Here is a 24,341-nt window from a genome sequence, read left to right as displayed (position 1 = left end):
TTTTGAGAGAGAGACAGAGCACGAGCTGGGGAGGGGCAGAGAGAGAGGGAGACACAGATTGGGCAGCAGGCTCCAGGCTGAAGCTGTCAGCACAGAGCCTGATGCAGGGCTCGAACTCACGAACCGTGAGATCATGACCTGAGCCGAAGTCTGACGCTTAACCCACTGAGCCACCGAGATGCTCCTATCTTCACTTTATTACCAAATCCTCCATGGGGATAGTGAGGAACATTATTGAACAAAAACTCATGTAATTTTCTTTATTTTGTGTAGTTCAGTTTGGTTTCATCTCTGCACTTGCATTGTGTCCAATGCAAAATGGGAAGAAAAGAAAATAATCTAGACGTTTCTAGGTAAACTCAATAAAATGCAGCTATTTTTCAGTCTCTTCAGGCTTAACACTTGGCCATATTTATGTTTGTCAGCCTTCATCCTCTCCTGCCCCCTGCAGTTGATGCTAAACTTGGGGGGTGGGGTTCTTACAGAAATATACCCGCAGGGGACAGGGATTGGGTGTCTGTTTTCAGTGTGGCATCATCTCTGTCCTAAGCTGCTCTTGCCCAGGACAAACTTCCTTGTCCTGTTGGGCTCTCAGACGGGATATGATAATTGGTGACAGGACTCTCTCTGGTCCAAGGTTCTCTCCTGGCCCACACCTGCCCCACCCCCCCATAACTATTAAGCTCCCCTGAGATACAGCCACAACCTGTAAGCTCCCCTGAGACGCAGCCACATCCACTCCTTAACCCAGGCAAGCACTGTCCACACCTGCTGTTCTGGTGTGTCCTCTCCTCCTGGCCGACTAACCCCCCTCTGCAGCCCTGGGTCCTCAGCCTTTCCTCCTCAGCTGACTTACATGGCCCACCCACTGGAGACAACAGAAATGCTCAGAGGCTATTCTATGCCACACTGGAGCCACAGGAGCCCTTTCCTGCCCCCCAAGTCTGTTGCCGGTGGCTCTGTGGCCGCTGCTCCGTGATGATGCAGGGACTTCGCTGGTTCTTGAACAGACACTGCCGTGAGCAGGGTGGGCAGCAGAGCCTCGGTCTTCTCAGCTCTCATCTTCCAGGGATCTTTGTCAGCTCCTCACACAGAGCACGACTTGTCTGGGGGCGCATCTGGTGGCAGCCCCCACAATGCTCTCACACCTCCTGCTTCCTCTCCAACCCGGACCCTTTCTCTCCATGACTTGGAGGCTCCGTGTTGCCTGAGGACAGGCCAAATTGTCTTCTGCCTATTCTCATCCCCTTCCGGATGTGTCCCAACCTTTTACCTACATCTGTGCCTTCCACCCTTAAAGTCAACATTCACTGCTTTATGCTCTGTCCCATCCTGAGAACACCTGGGTCAAATCATGGCGGACCTGTCTTCAGGGAGAGCCGTAAGCAAGGAGAAGAAGGAAGAGCATTCAGTGGTTTGAATTGCTGTCACATCACATGCACGGAAGCATCCTTTCCTGACACAAACGAGGCCTTTCTCTTTGCCATTCCAATCATATGCAACTTCTTGTATCAGATCTGCTAAATCTGGACAGGCTGTTCTCAAGACAGGGTTGAAATGCCCAGTAGTTCCACTGATAGCACTTGAAGGGTCTTTAACTCAGGAGTTTCGAGGAGTGCCAGATGGGCTATTTATTGCAAGTCCTAAGTAATAGCATCCCCTATTAAACCAAGATTAATTGGTACATTTGTAAGGATTACATCAACCATGAGTGCAGATGTCTTTCTGAGAGGCAGATGAGAATGGAGGCCAAGCCCACCAACTCTGGGGCAGCGCTCCCTGGGTTCACGACCTGCCCAGGCGTCTGCAGACTGAGAAGCCTTGCTGTGGCTCCCTTGCCTCATCTGTAAAGTGGAAGTTACCATAGTGGCTACTGCATAGGGTAGAGATGGGGATTAAATGAGTTAATATATATAAAGACATTAGAGCAGTGCCTGACAGTTGATTGAAGTGTTAAGTTTGTTTTCGAGGACTCGTGGCTCTCCTGGGATCATCACTGGGAAAGCGTCTCACCAAGAAGAGTTTGAAACATATCTGTGCTCTTTTCTCCTGGACCAGATCCTTCTCCTTGTCTTTCTCCTCCTCTTGCATCTTTCTTGTCATTCTCCCCCCTCCCCTTCCTCCTCCCCTTCCTTCCCCTCTTCCTTCTTCTCTCTTTGAATCATCAAACATCGTCTCTTCAGTGCATGGACCACTTTTCTTAAAGGCATCCTGGTCCATGCCCTTCCCTCCACGCTGACGTGCTCTGTGCACAGTGCCGTCGTATTCCATTTATGGGAAGTTAAGGTTCCACCCAAAGAGCCACTCAGCCACAGTGAGTTATGAAGCATTTTTGTCTCTTGTTCAGCTGTTTTTATGCCAGCAGTACTCCTGCTTTGTTCCTATCACCAAACTTTTGGCAACCCGCACACCTTTCTAAGCACAACAGAGGCTGCCGTGCTTTTCAAGGCAACTCCCTTCTTTTCCAGAAAGCCTCTAAACGAGCTTCATGTTTCTGTGTTGAGTGCACCTGTGAAACATTCCCCAGTTACTGAATTCCTTTCCCTCTTTCCACTCCTGCACTCTTTTACTCCTTCTGCTGGGTTTCATACAGGTTACACGCGTGGCTTACACGTGATCTACTCCAAGACTGATTACTACGTAGAAACCATCACTGTCGTGTCACTTTGTACGTCAATAAAACTTGTGGAAACTTGCAACATCTCTTGAGTGGAATGTAAATAACGTATTCTGAGTTGTCTTGTATGGAACTAATATTGGGAATTTTTCCTATACAGTTGACTCGTGAACAATAGGAGTTTGGACTATGCACCTCCACTTAATCATGGACTTTTTTCAATAAATACATCAGTACTATAAATGTATTTTCTCTGCCTTATGATTTTCTGAATAATATCCTTTCTTAAGCTTACGTTCTTATAAAAAAATACAGTATAAATACATGTAACATACAACCTGTGTGTTAATCTACTGTTTGTCTTGTTGGTAAGGCTTTAGGTCAGCAGCAGCCTGTTACGTTTTGGGCGAGTCAAAAGTTTTATGCAGATTTTTGACCACATAGGGGGTCAGTGCCCCAAATCCCGTGTTGTTCAAGGGTCAACTGTATGTGCAAGCACACAGAACTAAAAGTGTCAAAATAAAAGTTCTTTTCTGTGTATCAATAATGTAAGGTCAAATCCATTATCTGATTATCTCTTTTCACTTAGGGAGAACATACCACTGTTGTTGACCATTTTCCCATGCCAAAGAGGCATATCTGTAACTCAGACACGTTTGGGGCTATCTATAGCCATTTTTTGTTACTCCGAAATCACTTCCCAGGAAGGCTTAAGGATTGTCATTATTTTCCCAACACCAGATCATCTTTCCATCCAACATGGGAGGGATGTAATAGCTGAACTTATAAGAAGAAAAAACAAAGTCCAAGCCTTCCTTTCTTGGCTCATTTCAGATATGGCCAGGTTCCCCTCTGTCTACGTTTGGAAGGATGAAGGAGAGGGCGAGGCAGTGTCTGGGAGACTGAGCACAGGGGATTAGGTGAGAGAGAGGTGATGGCAGAGGAGGAAGTATCGGCAGCATCATAAAGAGAAGCAGATGTAGAGTAGCAGGACCAGGCGCAGGTGGCCCCCATAGGCAGGGTATTTGACATCTTTGTGTCTAGATTTCCCCATCCGTAAAATAAGAATGCTAATGCCGACCTCCCAGGGCCTTGGGGAACTAGGAGAGATCAGTAATGTATGAGCCAGCATCCTGGGCCTAGAAGGAGGTGCCAAAGAGGTCATCTTTAGGGCTTATGCTTCAGCCTGCTTAAATGACTGAGAACATTCCCTGTGGTGTCTTAAAAGGTCCAGAATATCACCCCAGCAGTAAAGTTTATCGTTGACGTTCATCTTATAATACGTAGACATTGACCCTACATCTGATTTCCGTTTTCTTCTTTTTTCTAGCTTCTCTTCTTAGTTTTAGGGAAGAAAGCCAACAATGAGTGGGCTGCATAAGCTCAGGTTTCTAGTCTTTTCCGGGCACTGGAGACAAGAAGGTTCACAGGTAGTGGAGGAAGTGGATGAAAAGCATATCTCAGCATGTCACATTGCAAGTGAAATTTCTGATGACACAAAGTGGTTTTGTACTGTCTTCACGAGGGGCCTCCCTCCCTCAGAAGGGATATCCCATCCAGACACCCAAATTTCAGTGAGAAGTTTCCAAACCTTGAGATTTTTGTATGTCTAAGGATTTCTGACTGTTGATTTCTTTGCTCCCTGAGAGTGGGGCTGTGGAATAGTCCATTGCAATCAAGAGATGCTTTATTGAATTCAGTCTGTTTCCCCAAGCCCCTCAGGCTTCCTAGAGCTTGAAGGACAGAGTGGGGGCAGGAGAAAAACCATACAGTGTGAGTTGATGGTGATAAGAAATTATGTGAATGTGACTTCTGACATAGGACAGGATGAAGTTGTGTGTGTTTTTTAATCTCATATTTCATGCAGGGCTGGGCTGAGGATGTGGCAGGCATGGCGTATGCCCTACGTTCACTGCCAGAGGGGGCTCCCTGCCTGCCACAGGTGAGAGCCAGCTCTGGGGTGCCTGCCCTGATGGGAATGGGGGATGGAAGGGCCTGGTGGGGGAGGGGTGGGGACTCGGTCCCACCTTTGGTGGTTCCCTGAAGGACTGCCACAGAATCCAGAACTTCATGTCGTGAATGCCATTTTCTTAAACCCTTACATTGCTTGGTTTTTATTGTGCACACTCTTCTCTGGAGTACTGTACAACAATATGAAGTGTATATGTGAATGTCCGGAAAACGTGGACCTCCCTGCATTCCATTAAATGAATCTGAATGCTTTATCATGCTGAAGTTGCAAATACGTTTCAGATAAAAAGTAGGTGTGTTCCATTAAAGCCGACAACCACCAATCCAAAACAAACTGTATGTCTTACTTTATAAAATGGACATTGAATAATGGCCCCAGACATAATACATTTTGATCCAAATGTTTTCTTAAAAATCTGACGGTTTTTACTCTTGACTTTAAGTGTCATGTTTACCTCTCCTCACCCTTACCTTTTTCTGACTCATTGACTTTTTATTATTCAGCCAACAATTTAGTGACCGTATGTTCACCAACCCACCTGCGTGCCCCACCTCCAAATGCAGGTCTCTTAAAAAAATGACCTGTCCTCAACTTTTTATCATTTTCTACCTTTTCCGGCGTTCTTTTTTATTCCTCCTAACACCAAAAAACCAGCCCACCCTTCCTGTCCTAGCATTTCCTGTCCTAGCCCTTTCTGTCCTAGCCCTTCCTGGCCTAGCCCTCCGCATCTTAAAGCATCAAGTGGCTTGCCCAAGTCAAGGACTGCAAATGCCAGCATCAGAGAAATAAGCGTGGCAATAACTGATTAACCCCAAAACCTCTTGCATATACTGAAGGCAGAAAATAAAGTTAAGACATTTCAGTACATGCCTACCGCATTCAGCCCATTCTACAACCAGGTCGTGATAATTCATCCTTTTTGGCTCCTATAAAGCAGCCGTCTGAAAGCCTGCACGTGCTGTTAGCTTCTAGGGTTTTCCACCTCCGCTTCTAACGCCTTGGCCTTCCTTCTCGTTGCAGTGGTCAGTATATATCCGAGCTGCTGTCCGAAAAGAGAAAGGCCTGCCTATCCTCGTGGAGCTGCTCCGAATAGATAACGACCGTGTGGTGTGCGCGGTGGCCACGGCACTCCGGAACATGGCCTTGGACGTCAGAAACAAGGAGCTCATTGGTACGTTCTCTGCAATTCACAGTGTCTCAGAATCTAAATGAAAACATTTCCCGGCAGGTGCATGTGGCCGAATCCATAGGCAAGACAACCGCACGTGCAAAACACAGTGCATTTATTAGAGGTCACGTTTTGTCAGCTGGCCACCTTCTTTAAATGCAGTGAGCTGATTTCTCTTTTAGAATTTACAGGAAAATGCAATGTGTGTTGACATTCCTAATCCTTGCAACTTAAAAACGACCACAGTGCTCAGCACTGGATACCACTGTCCTGAGCCTCTACGTCTCTGGTTGTTTGTTTGCTTTCCACGTGGTGACCTGGGATTCTAATGGCTGCACGCCACATCTCTTCCCCTATCTGTTTGAAGATCTGTTTTGGATTAGAGCATACTGGCCCTTTAATCCTATTTGTAAAAGACTCCTCTTCCTCTAATTCGGTACTCAAGAAATAGGGGAGATCTTTTATTAATGAAGCATTAAGGAGATCGTATATTCATCTATTTATTCGACAGATGTTTATCCCTGACCTGCTTTGTTCCAGGCCTGTTCTAGGCTCAGAGATTTTATCAGTGAGCACAACAGACAGGAAGGCTCGCCCTTGTGGGGTTTATATTTGGGAGAAGGGAGAGACGCATCGAATAAAATATACATTCGCAGGAACTTGACGGTATGTTAGAAACCTTACATGGGGTAAAGGAAACCATCATTGTGAGGCGGCGGTTTTTTTCATCGAGGTGAGATTCACATAACATTGTATTAACCCCTTCAGAGTTTACCATTACCGTGGCATTTAGTATTTTCATAATGTCGTACAACTACCATATCTGTCAAATTCCAAAGCCTTTTCACCACCCTAAAGAAAACCCTGTAGCCATTAAGTAGGCACTGGCATTTTCCGTCCTCCAAGACCCTGGCAGCCACAGTCTCCTTTCTGTCTCTGCAGACGTCCCAGTTCTGCATATTTCATGTAAATGGAGTCATATCGTATGTGAGCTTTTGCGTCTGGCTTCTTCCACTCAGCATAAGGGGTTGTGATTTTAAGTGGAAGGTCAAAGTCAAGGTAGTCGTGGGAAGGTTACATCTGAGCAAAACCTTGAAGGAGGTGAGAGTAGGTCTTGTGGACATTTAGGGGGAAGGGCAAACGGTGGGGGAGCTGGGAGCTGGGTGGTGAGTTCAGGGTCTTCAAGGGGCCGCTTGTGTCTGGGGCAGAGTGTGGTAGGAGCCCAAGTGGGAGAGGCCTCCTGGTTCCTCCCCTCTGCAGGTAGGAAGATCCCAGGCCAAGGCCGATGGATGCCTGGAGGAGTGGTGAACCAGGAGAACTCCCTTCCCCAGAAGAGACACAAGCCTCCGCACAATGTATTCCTGCTAGAGCATCTGAGATTAAAGAGGGGGTTCCAGTAGGGTCTTTGGTCAATGCCTCATGAAGTCTGGCAAGCCTCCGTGCAGGTAACAGGTGTCACTGGAGTTTGGGTAGCAGGGAGCTGGACCAGCCACCATGCCAAAGATTCACATGGTACCAACTCTGGGCCGGGGGAAAGGGAGAAAGTGAGTGAGCGTGGGCAGAGGGTCGAGTTTCCATTCCTGGGACAGTTGGGGTCCCAGGCGTGGGTCTAAATGTCATACACAAATTTCACATAGAGACATGGGTCTATTTGTGCTGTCCTCATTCCTGAGCATGGCGTTCCAAGCCCTTTGTGATCAGGAAACCAGATACTTTTTTCCTGCCGTTTCGTAATACCCATCACATCCTCCAATAAAATCAAAAGTATTTGTGGACCTTTGTCCATTATTTATTTACAGGGAAAAAAGACTTCAAATCTTTGCCTAATAAATGTAAGTATCTTTTTAAGCTCACACTATGTTATAAATCATGAAAATTAGACTCACAATTTGATTTTTTTTTTCAACGTTTATTTATTTTTGGGACAGAGGGAGACAGAGAATGAACGGGGGAGGGGCAGAGAGAGAGGGAGACACAGAATCGGAAACAGGCTCCAGGCTCCGAGCCATCAGCCCAGAGCCCGACGCGGGGCTCGAACTCACGGACCGCGAGATCGTGACCTGGCTGAAGTCGGACGCTCAACCGACTGCGCCACCCAGGCGCCCCTCAATTTGATATTTATAGTTAGTTTGAAAAGAACTTAAGTGTCGCTGTGGATTTTGTATATTTAAATTAGGCCATTAACTCAGAAGGTTACCCGCTGCATATCTGCTCTTCCTTTCCTTATGGAGTTGTTTCAGACGGGACAGAGCTGGGGCTTCTGATAAGATCTTGTCGTTCCTGTGTAAAATGGAGGAAAAATCAATAGCTAATCAGTCCGCTGCCTGGATACTAACTACTAGGTCTTGTATGTCTGCGTGTTTTATTTCTTTTGCTGGATTAAAATATAACAAAATAGGGAACTATTGATTGGTTTTCTAGCTTCCAGACACCTCTTCTTTCTCAGAAGCCCGTTATTCGGGACTCTCTCTGAGGCAGGAACATTTGGAGCTCCATATTGCCCATGTTAAATTAAGCCTTTACTATCAAATGTCACCAGCCAGGAAAGGGAGCCAGTCACTTAAAAATAGAAGTGAAAATATCCAAGTCACTGGCTTTATGGAATCAATAACTTTTTTTCTCGAATGAGAAAAGCAGAATTTAACAACAACAACAACAAAAAGAAAAGAAAAAAAACCAACAACACACCTGTCTATTCCATCTAGAAGAATGGAAATGTGACCTCTGCCAGCTCTTTGACTTTAAATACTGTATCACAGTAGTGATTTTTATAGGAAACGCTATACAGAATTTTGTGCATTGAAAAGAAAGTTGCAGTGACTTTGAACAAAGAACAGCAACAAAGGGCAAGAGTTGAACTTGGACTTCTCTTTTCTGTCACTTCTCAGTCAACGCTTTGGTGGTTTTGTGGTTTCATGGTGTCAAAGATCTATATTCCGATGACGCTCAGATGGGTATCTCTGGTGCGAGTCCCACATCTCTGGGTCTAGCTGTCTGTCCCCCATCTCCATTGGCTGTCCAACAGGCATCCAGATACATCTCCAGACCTGAGTTCCTTACCTTTCCCCCTAACCACAGTCCCTCCTCAGTCATTCCCAACAGCAAACGTCGGTTTGTCCTTGCCGAGGTCCAGGAGAGGCACCTGGCGGTGCCCTTTGACTCTTCAGTCCCTATGCCTGGTCCGTCAGCAAATCTGATCATTCTTCTACATTCTTCCAGGACCTGACACTTCTCACCCTCATTGCTCTTTTCCCCAAACTCCCACCATAGGTCACCTACCTGGTTATTACCATGGCACCTGCCTCTGCCGTCGCCCCCTACCATCCACTCTCAACACAGCAGCCAAAGTGGCCCTGTTAAAACCTTAACCAGAGCTTGTCACCTGTCCTGTCCTCCTCAGTGGAAGTGAAATCTTCATCAGGCACATATAGCTGTACATAATCCAGCTCTCTGGTTCCCCTCCACACTCACCTTTTCCCCTCTCGCTGTTACTAACATGCTGTGGTCACTGGTTCACATGTGGTTCACATGAGCCATGATCCTGCCTTAGGATGAACATGCTGCTCCCTCTGCCTGCAGTCCTCTTTCTCCAAGTGCCCATGTGCTTCTTCCCTCATCCCAATCAGGCATTCCTTTCCCGTAGAACCTTTTCTGGCCACTATTCTCAAATCTCACCCCCTTCCCCACTTTGCTTCTCTCCACAGCACGAGTCACCTTCTAATACATAGCATAACACTTCTTCATCTTGTTTTTCGTCCATCTCCCTGCCACCGGAACATTTGCCCACTAAGGGCAAGAAGCTCTGTCTTATTGGTTCCCTGGGGTGGCCCATGAGCCTAGAGGGGCACCTGGATCCATTGTAGGACTTGATAAAATTTTGCTAAATAAATGACAAAAGTAAAATTTTTCCTGTCTGGCCATCATCTTTTTTTTTAGCTTCTTTAAAATTTTTATTCTTTATGAGAGAGAGAGAGCACATGAGTGGGGGAGAGGGGCAGAGGGAGAAAGAGAGAGAACCTTAAGCAGCCTTCACACTAAGCATGGAACCCGATACGGAGCTTGATCCCACGATCCCGGAATCATGACCTGAGCTGAAATCAAGAGTTGGACGCTCAACCAAGATTAAGCCACCCAGGCACCCGTGTCTGGCCATCGTCTTAAAATGAACCCCAAATCAGCAAAACCTTAAGTATGCAAATTAAACTTTAAAGAAAAACATTTTATATTAATAAAGAAAATCATTTTAAAAATCTAGTTCATTTTCCTCCTAAAACTTACTAGATGTATGAAGATGTTCAGAATTCCCAAAGAAACACTGTTTTTCCCATCGCTGGTTCTGGGGTTTCAGTTTAGCTCTTTGTAGATGGTTCTTTTAGTTAGAGTGGGGGGAGGAGCTGCTACCACATTTCGGTTGAGGAATGCTTCGTCTTCAGGGACTCCCATTTCTGGGAAAACACCCAACAGACTATTGGACGATGGTCCTCCTACCCCCTCAGCTCTAATGAGGATCATCTAAAAGGAATGGCCTCTTCCCGTTTTTGGGTTTTCGTGATTCTGAGTCTGTCTCTGACACTGGGCATTAGGTATATCTACTTAGCTCTCTCTGTCTATAAATAGACCTTCGTGTCCTTCTGAATGATGTGATGGGGCAGTAGTCCAAATTAGTAGACACGCATACATTTCTTGGCCGCCTTCCAAAAATGGTAATTATCCTTCTGAGTGAAGTGTTATTTCATCATTCAGAAAGGTTTTGTTGTTTTTTTTTTTTTAAGAATGGTAATAGTTACCTTCAGTGAAAAGAGCAAACAATATTGTGTCCCTTTAACAAATATAACAAAATGCCATCCATTTCAGCACATTGTCAGGTCCTGATAAAGATGGCCGATATTTATTTTAGCCAAATCCCTACCTTCTCTGCCAACAAACAAGCGAAACTCAAAAAAATTAAAAAAATAAAAAAAATTTTAAGCATACATAAACACTAGACAGGAGAGCTATCTGTCACCTGGCAAACATTGGTCATTAAGCCACTGCTATCCGTCCATGGAAAATAATCCCAAAGAGAGTAATTTCATCCTGTGTGCTGTTCTGTTTTGCTACATTTGCAGACAGCACAGAAAATCAAGACTGCATCAAAACCATTACTTAGTATAACATGGACACTGCAAGTGAGTTTTCCAACAGGCAAGATTATCTCGTCTGTGAATGTCTCGGTGTCCCATACAAGGCCGTGCCCATGCAAACTGCCTCTTATTTCTTTTTTTTTTTTTAACATTTATTTACTTTTGAGACAGAGGCTGAACGGGGGAGGGTCAGAGAGAGAGAGGGAGACACAGAATCCGAAACAGGCTCCAGGCTCCGAGCTGTCAGCACAGAGCCCAACGCGGGGCTCGAACTCACGAGCCGCGAGATCATGACCTGAGCCAAAGTCGGACGCTTAACCGACCGAGCCACCCGGGCGCCCCGCTGCCTCTTATTTCTAATGGCTTTTTCACAAACTCTTCAGCCATACCAGTTTGTGCGCCATTATTCCCGCTTACGCACCTACAGACTTCCCGCTCGCCATTCAAAGCTCAGCTCGGGGTGACCTTCCCAGTGAAGGCCACTCTTTGAATTCAGAGCACAGGGAGGGCAGCACCTACCTGATTTCTTAGATTCCCATCGTGCAGTTTTACGTTCGCAGTATCTGGTGGGTTTTCGTGTGTAGATGCCCTGCATCATCCCCCAGTGAGATGATAAGCAGGGATCGGGTACCATGTTTATTTCCATGTCCTACAGTGCCCAGCACTTCGCTCCGCCCATAACAGGCACTCAGTACGTATGTGCTGAAATAAGGCACTGAGGGGTGAAACACACTGGTATGTATTCTGAAGAATGATCTGGAGAATGTTTGGGGAATCCCAAAGAGAGAGAGGAAGGGGTGGGGGAAATGTCTGTTTCAGCTTCTTCCCACAGCTTTCGGGAATAGGAAGAGAGACAGCTTAGCTGCTCCCTGAAATCCAGCACTCTTGTCAAACTCAGACTCATCCTGCTGCCTCCTTGGAAGAGGCTTATGATTGGGTGGGAAATAGTAACGTCTTCCGTGTGTGCCTTGATCACTGCCAGATCGTGTTGGCAGACTGTCTCCACCCCTGCGGGTGGTACTGGCAAAGCTGGCAGAGCACCCTCCCTTGGCTTCCCAGGCAGTGGCTTCTTGTCACACTTTCCGGCAGGCGAGCCGGGGCTGGGATCCGGAAGCATCCTCCCGGTCCTCTTCATCCCTCCTTCCACTGCCTCGTGAACCTGGCTCTTCCCTAGTTTGCCTCGGCCCTTCACCTCATCCTCTCTGGTTTGCACAGCTGTTTCCCTCTATTATCATTTGGATGGTTGGGGCACCACATCTGGAATGATCTATAAGAATGTTCCTTTGACTGGTGGCCCTGCACATGCATATTACAAGATCCATTCTTCTAATTCAACTCACCTTCTACTCACTTCATCAGCTAGCTGAGCCTCCGTCTAAGCAATACGTTCTCGATCGGTTCCAAGCTCCAAGGAGCACAGACAAAATTTGATTCTCTCTGGGGTCGGGAAGGGACCATTTCTCAAAGGAGTCTGCCGGCTCCAAACACAGGTAACCCCCAGGAGAGATGGATGAGAAGGGAGCCCCAAATCTCCAGACATACCTAGTGGTGGACATCACGTGCTTTCTAACACTAGTGAAATCATGAACAAAAAAAGGGTGATTTCTTGTCTAGGGGTTAATTATTCTTTAAACAGTAAATCCATTGTTGTTTCTCTTCCCTTTTGGGGGTTTTCAGATTATCCTTTTCATTCATTGCAGGAAGCGGGGGTCAAGGGCCTGGAGGCATTCCGTTCCTATCTTTTTTCTTTCTTGCCACAATGCTGAAATATTCAGGTGAAAGATTTTATCTGACCACCGTAGGCTGTTTATAGACAGCGGTTGCTGGTCATATTTAAAGGACAACATAAAAAGTTTCATTCAAGTGGAAATAGAGACTGAATGAAAGAAAAGTTAGTGAATTCTGTCAATAGAATGACCGCTACATGCCACATTTTTACCTAGGGAGAAGTGTATTTTCTTTTGGAAAACTGGAGGGGTGGGGTGGGGGGTGGGAGTCTTGGTTGTGTCTATACTGTCCTGAATGCTGCATAGCTTTGTAAACATTTCCTTTCATTTAGTGATCTCACAGCTGAATTTTTTGAGATGTGCATCCGTGGAATTACAGAGCTGGCAGTACCAATCTTCATCCAAACTTCGGGATGCATTTTTATTCAATTCTCGAATCATGAGCACATGCTCAGGGGAATAAAGAGACACCTGAATCAGGGTCTCCATCTCCAAGAAGCATTCCACATATTCCTCAGGAGGTCATTACTCAAAGTTTATCGAAATTCTTTGGCTCAGGATTGAAACACATCTTGGTCATCATCCTGTGTTCCTGAGAATATCACTTGGTACCCACAGGACAAAACTAGAGAACAGAGAACTCTAAAACTGTAGGGTCAGTTTGTGTGTGTGTGTGTGTGTGTGTGTGCGCGCGCCTGTGTGTGTTTTATTTTCTCATCTCATGTACATGGCTTGCATATGGCAGAACGTTCTGGGATATGGGCATCCCATTGCGGAGGGCAGCGCTCTCACAGGTCAGTCATTGCACAGCACTGAGGGCGCCTTCTTTACCCGTGTTCTTGACCCTGGGTGCTCCCACCTGTGCCTAGGAAAAGACCAAGAAGCTCTAGAGACCGCCATGCAACCGGAAGGCCGTGCGTTATTTTCATCCCTGGAAATGTGTGCGCTTCACTTTGTTGAGTAGGTTTGAGGACGTTTTAGAGACCTACCTTCTCTGCTTTTCAAACGTGTTTCTTCAGACCCTGGCAGATGTTGTTTTAATTAAAACACATGCAATCTCAATTAGTATTTCAAAACGAATCCTGGTTTCCCAGACAAGGTGATTTATTGGAGCACTCTTTGCCGGCTCTTTAATAACTGGATTTCACAAAGCCAAATTCTAGGCAGCAGGAAAGCTGTGTGCTTTGGCCAAAACTTGGTATCTTCAGATTAGGTGCCTGTGTTAGAGCCCCCAAACCCAAGAGCCTAATCTCGTGAATGCTGCCCTCCTTTCCAGTGGAGCCATAGAATCTTCGTTAATTAACTTTGGACACCTGTTGGGGAATTTTGGTGTCTGCGCCTGGCAGATAAGAATTGCTTAGAAGGGGAGTTGTAAATAAATCGAAGAGCCAATAATTATTTTATTAAACAAGACTTAATGATTCACCCCTTGGAAATACTCCATGTGGGGAAAAGGCAAAACTGACTGAAATTTGTGGTTGATCCAAATTTCAGAACCTCTACTTAAAGACCTCGAAGAAAAGAGGGAAAAAACCCCACCTAACTTTACTCTGACTAGTTAGATATTCATGTTATGCCTAGCCAAACAGTTTCAGGAGAAAATGATTTTAAGAAGAGAATACATGAGAAATGAAATGGATGTCTTGACAACCCCGGATCTTGAGAATCTAAAAATAGAAAAGAAGGTTTTAGCAGAGTCGTGTTTTTAAGTTGTATTCCTTGTACACGTAGACTACGATCTTTCCCCCTTGCCTGCTTCAAAAAAGATTTTTTTGATCCTGTGGAAAGAATTGATATTTTTACTCTCTGATACTAAAAATAGTGGATTAGAAAATAGGTGAAGAGTTTAAAGATGAATATCGTTTTAGCATCCAGGCTTATGTTTCATTGTATTTATCGTGCCGGATTTGAGGAATCATAGAGCAGGCAAGGACAGCCATTACTTGGGGGTTCTGGTTTTAAAACAAAGTGTGTAGGCTGGTACCATACTTTGAGTGTACCAGTCAGTGGTTCTGCCCCGGAGGACATCTGCGGCAATACAAGAGGAGAAGGCAGACGGTGTAGAGATGGGGCAGCCATCCCAGGAGGAAGGACACAGGGAGCCTCAGGCAAGAGAGGCTGGGGACCCAGGAGGCAGATGGCCGATGGAGGTGCAGCCTGCGGCCAGGACCTGCGATGCTGGTGTGTGAAATAGCATAAGCAGAAAGAGCAGAGTTTGCTCCTTGAGAAGAAGCAAGCTTGAGAAGACAGAGTTCATCCATTCAGCCTATCAGACTAGAATCAAAGAGATACTTGCTTCCGAGGAGAGAGGAAGCAAAGAATCATTCCCAGCCGTGATTCACTAAAATATTCTGAGTTGTTTCAAGAAACTTAGGTGAAATTCAGAGATTTCTTCTCTTCTAACTAAGAAAGTTCATGAAAGTTCATTTACTGTCTAGCAAAAAAGCCTAGCCTTTTCCCCCCAAATGTATTTCTTTTTTAAAAGGCGAGGTACTTTGTTTTTCTTTTGGTCCAGATTTTTTTCGTTTCTTTTTTTTTTTTTTTTTTTTTTAATTTAAATTCAAGTTAGTTAACATATGGTGTAGTATTGGTTTCAGGAGTAGAATTTGGTGACTTATCGCTTACATGTAGCATCCAGTGCTCCTTCCAACAAGTGCCCCGTTTAATCCCCATCATCCATTTAGCCCAATAATGAAGCAGCAGAAAAAGAAATCAAGGGTTTTTTTTTCAAATTTCAAATGAAATTTCCCTATTCAGTTTTGTGCCTTATAGTGTCTTTGAACAATGTCGGGTAAAATAAATGGCTTTGGAGAGGAACGATAAAGGACAAGTGACTTGTTTCCTAAAGCACATAATATCCTTTGAGCCAAATTTTATCATCCTTATTAGTGAATATAGGCAGCTGAACTTGACACGATACCAGCCAGGCTGGTGCAGGCATATAGTAATGTGCAATGTGTTGCTTTTAATTAGGAGTCACGAGTATTCCGACACCAACATGAGGTGGCATTCAATGTGCAAGATAGATCAAAAGATTTTTTTAAAAATCCCCATGGTCCTCACTTTGAGACTTGAACAGTTTCATTTCCTCATCCGAAAGGAAAATTGTAGCCATGACATGGACAGTGGTGGGGTTAAAGGTTTTAACTGAATACTAATTAGCTCCAGAAACTGCTACCTAGCCTCTGCGTGAGAGTCTGGTCCATTTTAGGAGTGGTCTTGTTTTTCTTACAAGGTCAGAATACAGCGGGTATGTGAGAGACAACCCACAGGCTTCTCTCACCAGCAGATGGTCACGGAGGGGCCGCTGTCCTGGGACCACGGGGAATACTGTAGTGAGCAAGGCTTCAACTTGCTCCTCTGGACCAGCGTTCCCACTAGGGCACACCATGGATGGGTGACAAGTGTGCTGGGGTTGTGATGCCCTCCGCATCACGGTCCGGGTAGCACCTGAGTCTGCCCACCCACCCGGATCCGTGACCTCCGACGGGGTATAGCTGTCGTCCCACGGAGCTCTTACCCCGACACATTGCAGGTGCTCTGGTTTCTGTGTGTGCCATGCTGAGGTAGCAATATGGAAGTTCTGCCCAAGACGGACCTCCCACCTTCACACCCTGTACGAGACATTGTCACCGTGTCACTCTCCCTGGCGCCCAAAAGGTTGGGCATTCAAATCCTCATCTCTTTCGTCCTCAAATACTAACCCAAACCCTGGTCTTTGACTTGCCTTCCTGTTTCCAGTGATAGAAATGGATAGAAACTAGGGGTCTTTTTCTTCCTTTTCTTTATCCCTGCAGACGCATCACGATGCTTTCCTTGTACTTCAGGGAATTTCTTGAATTCTGTGTGTCATTCCTGTGTCGTTCGCCGTTGTGTCTCACGTGTGGCATGGCGGGTCCAGTGTGCACGGAGCTCCCTGCCTGGGGCACTTTGCCCCCTCCACCTTCCTGTGATGCACCCGCACCTCACTCTTCACCCTGAACTCTGGGCAGTACTCCGGCTAAGGGCTCCTCGTAGCCTCCATGATATGAACGACCTGCTGGCACCTGCCGAACGGGGCCGTGTTGGCACGTGGTATTTGAGTAACAGGTTGAAGTCATACATTGTGCTTTCATAAACCCAATTCCCATTGCCCTGTGTAGATTTTCCTAATTATTCAAAATTGGTTTGGAGTTTTAACCTACACCACAGCATCTTTGACAATGGAGACCTGCCTGCCCTCACCCTCCTTCCTCACCCTGAGCATACCACCGCCCCTACGTCCCCCAAAATAGAACTCCATGCCTTATTTTTATTATGCAAACCAAAGCAGACGAGAAGCACTTTGTCAGGACACGATTCATAATCTCAGTTGTACATTGGAATCGCCTGAACCCACTCCCAAGAGATGCTCAGGTGTTAGCACTTATTTTGAGGCTCCCCGGGGGATTGTAATATACGGCCAAGGCCGAGAACGTTCTCAAAGACCCGTCGTAAATAAAACCAGCCTGCTGATCTCCTGCAAAGCTGTCTTCTTTCAATTTTGAAATAATTCATAACGACAAGTCTAACCCTAAGCGTTTTTTGGTAGGACCATTCCATTTCTTTGATTGGAACACAAGATTTTTCCTCCAGAAATTATTCCATTCCAAACTTTCCTTACGGTATCGTATGTAATGAATAATGACTTTGAAATAGCTCATTTCAGGTCATATCACCACTAATGATATTGATATCTAGACCAGAAGCATAGGAACGTCATGTGGGTATTATTACTCCCTTGTGCTGTACAGTTTTTCAGAACACAGATGAACATGTCATGAGCTTCTTTGGCGTGGCAAGGCACATTCTCACTTTACCTTTCCGCTTAATAAAGCTGTTTATGCTGAAAGACAAATTTAATCAGAAGGACGAGTGTAAGGAGCTTGTTGAATATATCACACACAAGTGTAACACTGACTATGGAGGTCAGTACTTAGAAGACCACAGGGAATGTCTCACATCTTCTGACGGGGGCCGGGTTTTGCTGTTGACATCACCCTTGCTCACTCAGGGTGTCTGAGCTCCCCCACCACCCAGGAAGCCTGCATGTGTCCAGCGTGGTTCGCTGGGAGATTTGAAAGTACTGTTCTCCCCAGCACCACCCACCCGCAGCCCCAGTCTTAGCTAATGTTTGGAACCCAAAACCCTGATCCTTCAAGCAACATCCAAATCTTCCCTGCATAGGCCCATAGCTTCTTCGAGATTGTGTCCGCCTAGGTGTGGGGGTGAAGAAAGGCCCTCAGGGTATCTGTTAGCAAGCAAAGGAAAAGAAAACTAAATAGAAAATTTACAAATTAATACTTTGAGATGTAATCCTGCCTCAAAACCATCCTTCAGAAATGCTAGAGTGGGGGGGGGGGGGGGGGGACATGGGCGGCTCAGTCAGTTAAGCATCCAATTCTTGGTTTCAGCTCATGTCATGATCTCATGGTTTGTGGGTTCCAGCCCTGCATCGGGCTCTGGGCTGACAACAGAGATTCTCTCTCTCCTTCTTTCTCTACCCCTCCCCTGGCTCACAAGCTCTCTCTCAAAATAAACACTAAAAAATGCTGGAGTGTTAATCTTACCTTTTGGAGAACCATTTTTCTTGAACCAAAGCTACTTACCTCTTCCCAGACATACTCTTCTTGGCTGCCACCTTATACCTTATGCCTGAATGATTTTTAAAATGTGTTCTCCTTGATATGCAGAGGCAATGCCAGGCAGCGTGTGCTTCAAGTTGGTTTTGAATCTGTTGTGACAGGATTCCTCAGATGCCCCTCCATCTGGTCCCCTCCCCCACCCGTGACGAGCAGTGTATGTTGCTCGCGGGGCTCTCTGCGGTTGGGTATGGAGGCTACATCAGCTACAGGGAGAAGTTATGGATTCCTCTGAGGATCAGACTTTTGACCTTGCTTTTTTGGCGGGCTGCTAATGTACCCAACTGAGGAATGGCAGGCAATGGCGAGACCCAAGGAGCAATTCCATCGACCTCACTGGACATTCCTCAACGGACCTGATACTCAACATCATAGTGTGTGCCTCACCCCCTTCTGTGACACCTCATTTACCCAAAGGAGCAACATTGGAATCGTATTCCATTGTCACCAACTCTCGCTGTTGGTCCAGGCTGGGAGAGAAGAGGTAGTGAGTAAGAAGAGGTAGGGTAGACGATGAAACTGGCAAGAATATTTGTTGATGAGGAAAAAGGGTGTTGTTTCTAAAGCGTCATTATAGGGGAAAATGCAGAATTTCCACTTCCCTAGTTTCCATTAGGCAAAGGGCTAGAACTACCTGAAAACAGTTGAATTACAAAGTAGGGGGGCCTCCCCTGGATCAACGTTTTATTTTTTATTTTTTATTTTTTTTTAATTTTTTTTTCAACGTTTATTTATATTTTGGGACAGAGAGAGACAGAGCATGAACGGGGGAGGGGCAGAGAGAGAGGGAGACACAGAATCGGAAACAGCTCCAGGCTCTGAGCCATCAGCCCAGAGCCTGACGCGGGGCTCGAACTCCCGGACCGCAAGATCGTGACATGGCTGAAGTCAGACACTTAACTGACTGCGCCACCCAGGCGCCCCTGGATCAACGTTTTAAATGCTAAGCATGTGACCGTACGAGCCAGTTGGACGTTGACAATCTATGAGCAACAGATGAGGAATTCCAAGCATTCAGTAACTAAGTACAGTCTGCAACAAAATCCATCTTAAGTGGGTGAGGGAGCTCATATGTAGAAACGCGACTGCGTCGGCAGTAACTAGGCACACTTGGGAAGGGACGGGCTGGTTGACTCAGACTTTGCCATCTTCCCACGTTGGCTTAAGGCAGCATCTCAGCAATCCTGCCTTGTTCCGTTTCCCACTGACTCCAAAGGCAACCCCAGGCGAGCCTGCTGAGCTATAGGCGGGGATGGAGTAGAGGTTTGGGGGGTGTGGAATGGGAGCCGTACCTGGAGAGCAGTGCCGGGGAGACAGAAGGAACTGCAGACGAGACAATATTGATGACAAGTAACCTGTACCCATCTGCTCCCTAAAGCGTGGGGCAAATCGAAAGTGGCACATACAAAAGGCAACCCCCTTGAATGCCAGTCTAACTGGACTAACAAATCAGTTAGTCTAACAAGAACAAGGGGGTTGAAATGCGTCCAGCCTTCACTATAAATTTGATGATTCCATTATTTTTCTCTAAATATTCTGCCGAACTTCTTGAAACAAATGCTGCATTTCTGTGTTGCTTCGGTAAGGGATTTTAACTCCCAGAACAGACAAAGCCAGGTGGGTCCAGGCCTGGGGCGGGGATCCAGTCAGGTGCGGTCTTTCTTATCCTCTGGGAGAGCAGAGTAACGTTCTGGGAATCTCCTGCTAATGAGAGGGGGACAGTGGGGAAGGAAGGACAGACAGGTGTGTGGACTGGACCTCCCATCGTGGAGGCACATCTTCCAGTGACTTCCATGCTTCCTGTCACACCGTCTCTTCTCATGTTTCTGTAGCCCTCAACTTTGCTCAGTTGTTTTTTTGTTTGTTTGTTTCATTTCAGAGACCTGGCAGATTCTTTATTTGGGGAGGGTCCAAATACACGCATAAGATTAGCCTCATCACTGGGCTGAAGCTAGTTGGTATCTTTGTGTGGACGATGGAAAGGGAATGAGAGGAGACCTCCCTTCTTAGGCTTCCAATAAAGGCCTGAGGAAGGACTCCATTCCCTGATATTCCTCTTTTCCCTGATGTTCCCTGAAGTTCTCTCTCTCTCCCTCTCCCCCTCTCTCTCTGCCCAGCCCTCTTTCTCTCCCTTCCTCTCTGTCTCCCTCCCTGTCTCCCTTTCTGTCCTCTCTCTCTTTTTCATTCTCTCCTTCTCTGTCTTTCTCTCTTTTTAGCAAAGAGCATGTGGGATTTTATTTAACTCTTAAAGTTAGAAATTTAAAGAATTATAAAATCAAAAATTCATCTTCATTCTCTCAAGCCTAATTATCATGGCCCAAAGGAAACCATTACAAGGCTGCTGGGGACATCTGTCAGTCGTTGATTTCATTAGGAGAGTAAAGGACATGTTTTTTGTTGTTGAATTGAGGAAGGAAAATTTAAGACTTTTTTTTCTGCAAAAGCTGTCCACTTTTTGTATTTATTTATTCATTTAATTTTCTTGAAGTATAAAAGACTATATTTCTTATTATAGTGCCCCTGAAGTTCTGAAGTCATTTTATTGTTTCCTATTCCTACTGACCTTGTTCCCCACCCTGGCTTGTAGTCTCTCTCTCTTTTTTTTAATTCTCAAGCTAGTTAACATACAATGTAGTCTGGCTTCCAGAGTAGAGTCCCATGATTCATCACTTACATATAACACCCAGTGCTCATCCCAACAAGTGTCCTCCTCAGTGCCCATCCCCCATGTTCCCCACCCCCATTAACCCTCAGTCTGTTGTCTGTACTTAAGAGTCTCTTATGGTTTGCCTCTCTCTCTGTTTTTATCTTATTTTTCCTCCCCTTCCCCTATGTTCATCTGTGAAGTATCTCAATTCCACATATGAGTGAAATCATATGGTGTCTCTCTTTCTCTGACTAATTTTGCTTAGCATAATACCCTCCAGTTCCATCCACGTTGTTGCAGATGGCAAGATTTCATTCTTGTTCATCACTGAGTAGTATTCCATTGTATGTATACATACATCACATCTTCTTAATCTGTTCATCAGTTGATGGGCATTTGGTCTCTTTCCACAATTTGGCTGTTGATAGTGCTGCTGTAACCAACGGGGTGCATGTGCCCCTTCAAATCAGCATTTTGTATCCTTTGGATAAATACCTAGTAGTGCAATTGCTGGGTCATAGGGTGGTTCTATTTTAAATTTTTGGAGGAACCTCTACACTGTTTTCCAGAAGGCCTGCACCAGTTTGCATTTCCAGCAACATTGCAATAGGGCTCGATCCACATCCTCGCCAACATCTGTTGTTTCTTGAGTTGTTCATTTTAGCCACTCTGACCAGCAGCACCCAGTTCTTACTTGACATGTCTCGGGAGGCAAGGCAAATAAAAGCAAAAATGAACTATTAGGACCTTGTCAAGATAAAAAGCTTCTGCATAGCAAAGGAAACAATCAACAAAACTAAAAGGCAACTGGTGGAATGGGAAAAGATATTTGCAAATTCCTGGTAGTCTCCTTAACAGGAGTGTTGACCACACAGGGCCTGGAGGGGGTCTCTGTCACTTTGTTGATAGAATCAAGGACTTTGAATCATTGCTAGTAATTAGTAAGAGCCAGAGGTCTGTTAATATATTTTTGCTTGTGAACTTTCTAGAAGGCATTTGGACAACTGTTTTACCCCTCTCACACTTTTAAATTTAAAGTGTGGCCAAGGATATGGCTTTCTGTGTGATATTTAAAAAAAATGAAATTGACACATCCGGGGCACCCGGGTGGCTCAGTCAGTTAAGCATCTCACTTGGGCTCAGGTCAAGATTTCGTGGTCCATGGGTTCGAGCCCCACGTCGGGCTCTGTGCTGACAGCTCAGAGCCTGAAGCCTGCTTTGGATTCTGTCTCTCCCTCTCTCTCTCTTCCCCTCCCCCACTCATGTTCTGAATCTCTGTCTCTCTCAAATAATGAATAAACATTAAAAAAAATTTTTTTAAAGAATGAAATAAGACACATCCCTGTTTTAAATAAAGCTGAGAAATCTGATAACCATAGTAGTTTAATGTCCAGCATTATCCTTTTTAATAATATATGAGCAGGTTTCTCATTAATGTTAGAACTTGTACATAATTCCTTTACTCTTTAAACATGTGACCATTCCACATTCCTTAACAATTTTACCCTGATTAATGTATTTTATGCTTAAAAGTCTCACTGATCGTTCTTTCAGCAAACAAGACGTACACATATTAAAAAGTGTTTTGTTTATATTTTATGGTATTTGTTTTTAAATTAAAATTGCCGTATGGATTAAGTTATTATTCTAGTTAGTAGCAGGGTACAATTGATCAAAATAAATAATTAATCAAATAAATCTTGATTAAAAATTTTAAATATAACAAGTAAAATTGTATTGGAAATTTATTCCTTCGATGAATGAGCCCTTTTATCCCAATCAATTCATAGAATCAAAAATGAATATTACTTATTTCTTGAATGAACAGGGTTCAGTATCAATCATTTCTCAATTCTTTATAGATTTAAATACTGAGAAACATCATTCATATATAAGGCAGAGGGAATAGAAGATATTATATATTTCAAAAATCTCATCGGGATCCATCATCAGTAGTTTTTAATGTTTATTTATTTTTGAGTGAGAGAGCACGCGTGAGCAGGGGAGGGGCAGAGAGAGAGAAGACAGGATCCGAAGCAGGCTCTGCACTGACGGCAGAGGGCCCAGTGTGGGGCTCTGACTCACAAACTGTGAGATCATGACTGAGCCAAAAATCAAGAGTCAGACACTTAGCTGACTGAGGTACCCAGGTGCCCCTGTTTTTAATCATCTATCAAATGACAACTTGATTAGGTTCTCCTTTAATGTTGGAGACAGTAAGGAATTGGAAAAAAGATGAACTGCCCATCATTATTCTTGTTTCCTTCTCAACTCAGACACTAACACTTTGCTGAGACCCTTGATTTGGACTCCGGAAATGTTGGCCATTCTGGCAGAGGGAGGAACTAGACTTAGTTTTGTTCATTGAGAGAAAGGGGGCTATGAACGTGTGCATGGGTGTGCTTTCAAGCAGATTGGTTTTTTTTTTTTTTTCAACGTTTATTTATTTTTTTGGGACAGAGAGAGACAGAGCATGAACGGGGGAGGGGCAGAGAGAGAGGGAGACACAGAATCGGAAACAGGCTCCAGGCTCCGAGCCATCAGCCCAGAGCCTGACGCGGGGCTCGAACTCACGGACCGCGAGATCGTGACCTGGCTGAAGTCGGACGCTCAACCGACTGCGCCACCCAGGCGCCCCCAAGCAGATTGGTTTTGTAAGAGGGCATAAGGAAGCCAGGGAGCTGAAAAATGAGTTCCCTGAAAACTCCAAATGATGCATCCCCTTGAAAACTCTTCATGAAACCACAGGGCACATGGGGGCCCAGTTTGGAGACCAGTGCCCCTGACGGAACTCTAGTTCTGACCTTCACATTGTTCTCGCATGACCAAGGGTTGATGTTAGAAGGATGCGCTTCGTGTTGGGTGAGCTGTGTTTCCACAAGCCATTTCTACACGGGCCAGTTTTGAGCCAAAGTTCCCCAGAGAGAGCTTACCACATTGAGAAGAGCAGCCAACTGTGTGCTGAGAAACACCAGCCAAGATTTAAGGATTGCATTTGAAGCTAATTAAGACTACAGTACAAATTTTATGCTAGACCATAATTTCTTATCTACATATAAAGTATCATTATTGGGACAATGAGTAGAGTATTTAAAACTTCCTGGGGACTAATTAATGTAAAGAAGTCCAGCTTTCAGACCGGAAGCTTCACAATTCAGTTCCCATACCATAAAAAGCTAATGTGATTGTTTAATACAGTTTCCAAGATATTGAAATAAGAAATAGCTGGGTATTTCAAGAGGTTAGCATAATTTTCTCCTTGTGTATTGACTTCCAAGTGTAGAATTAATTTATCTCCGTATTCATTCATTTGACCAATGAAGGAATGCCTTCTTGAATGCCTACTATGTGCCAATCGCAGTAGACCATCAAAGTTCCTGCTTCATGGCTCTTGTGGTCTAGGGGTGGAAACAGTTTCAAAAAGAAG

At 45.1% G+C, this 24,341-nt stretch overlaps 1 protein-coding gene across 5 annotated transcripts in view; it reads left to right on the top strand.

Annotated features, from left to right (window-relative positions):
• The window catches only part of CTNND2 (catenin delta 2), a 945,427-nt gene that overhangs the window by 836,284 nt on the left and 84,802 nt on the right, over positions 1-24,341 (top strand). For 3 of the 5 annotated variants that reach the window (XM_086676153.1, XM_086676171.1, XM_086676162.1), the window contains exons 16-17: positions 4,485-4,559; positions 5,610-5,760. In XM_086676153.1, coding sequence (XP_086532279.1) covers positions 4,485-4,559; positions 5,610-5,760 — 226 coding nt within the window. The remainder of the gene's footprint in view (positions 1-4,484; positions 4,560-5,609; positions 5,761-24,341) is intronic. The other 2 variants (XM_086676178.1, XM_086676183.1) reach the window with 1 other exon arrangement.

The sequence above is a fragment of the Puma concolor genome, chromosome A1 (assembly GCF_028749965.1).
Source record: "Puma concolor isolate L17-30 chromosome A1, mPumCon1.1.hap2, whole genome shotgun sequence".
Taxonomy (NCBI): domain Eukaryota; kingdom Metazoa; phylum Chordata; class Mammalia; order Carnivora; family Felidae; genus Puma; species Puma concolor.
The sequence above is the reverse complement of the archived record's forward strand: the minus strand, read 5'-3'. Positions and strand labels throughout refer to the sequence as shown.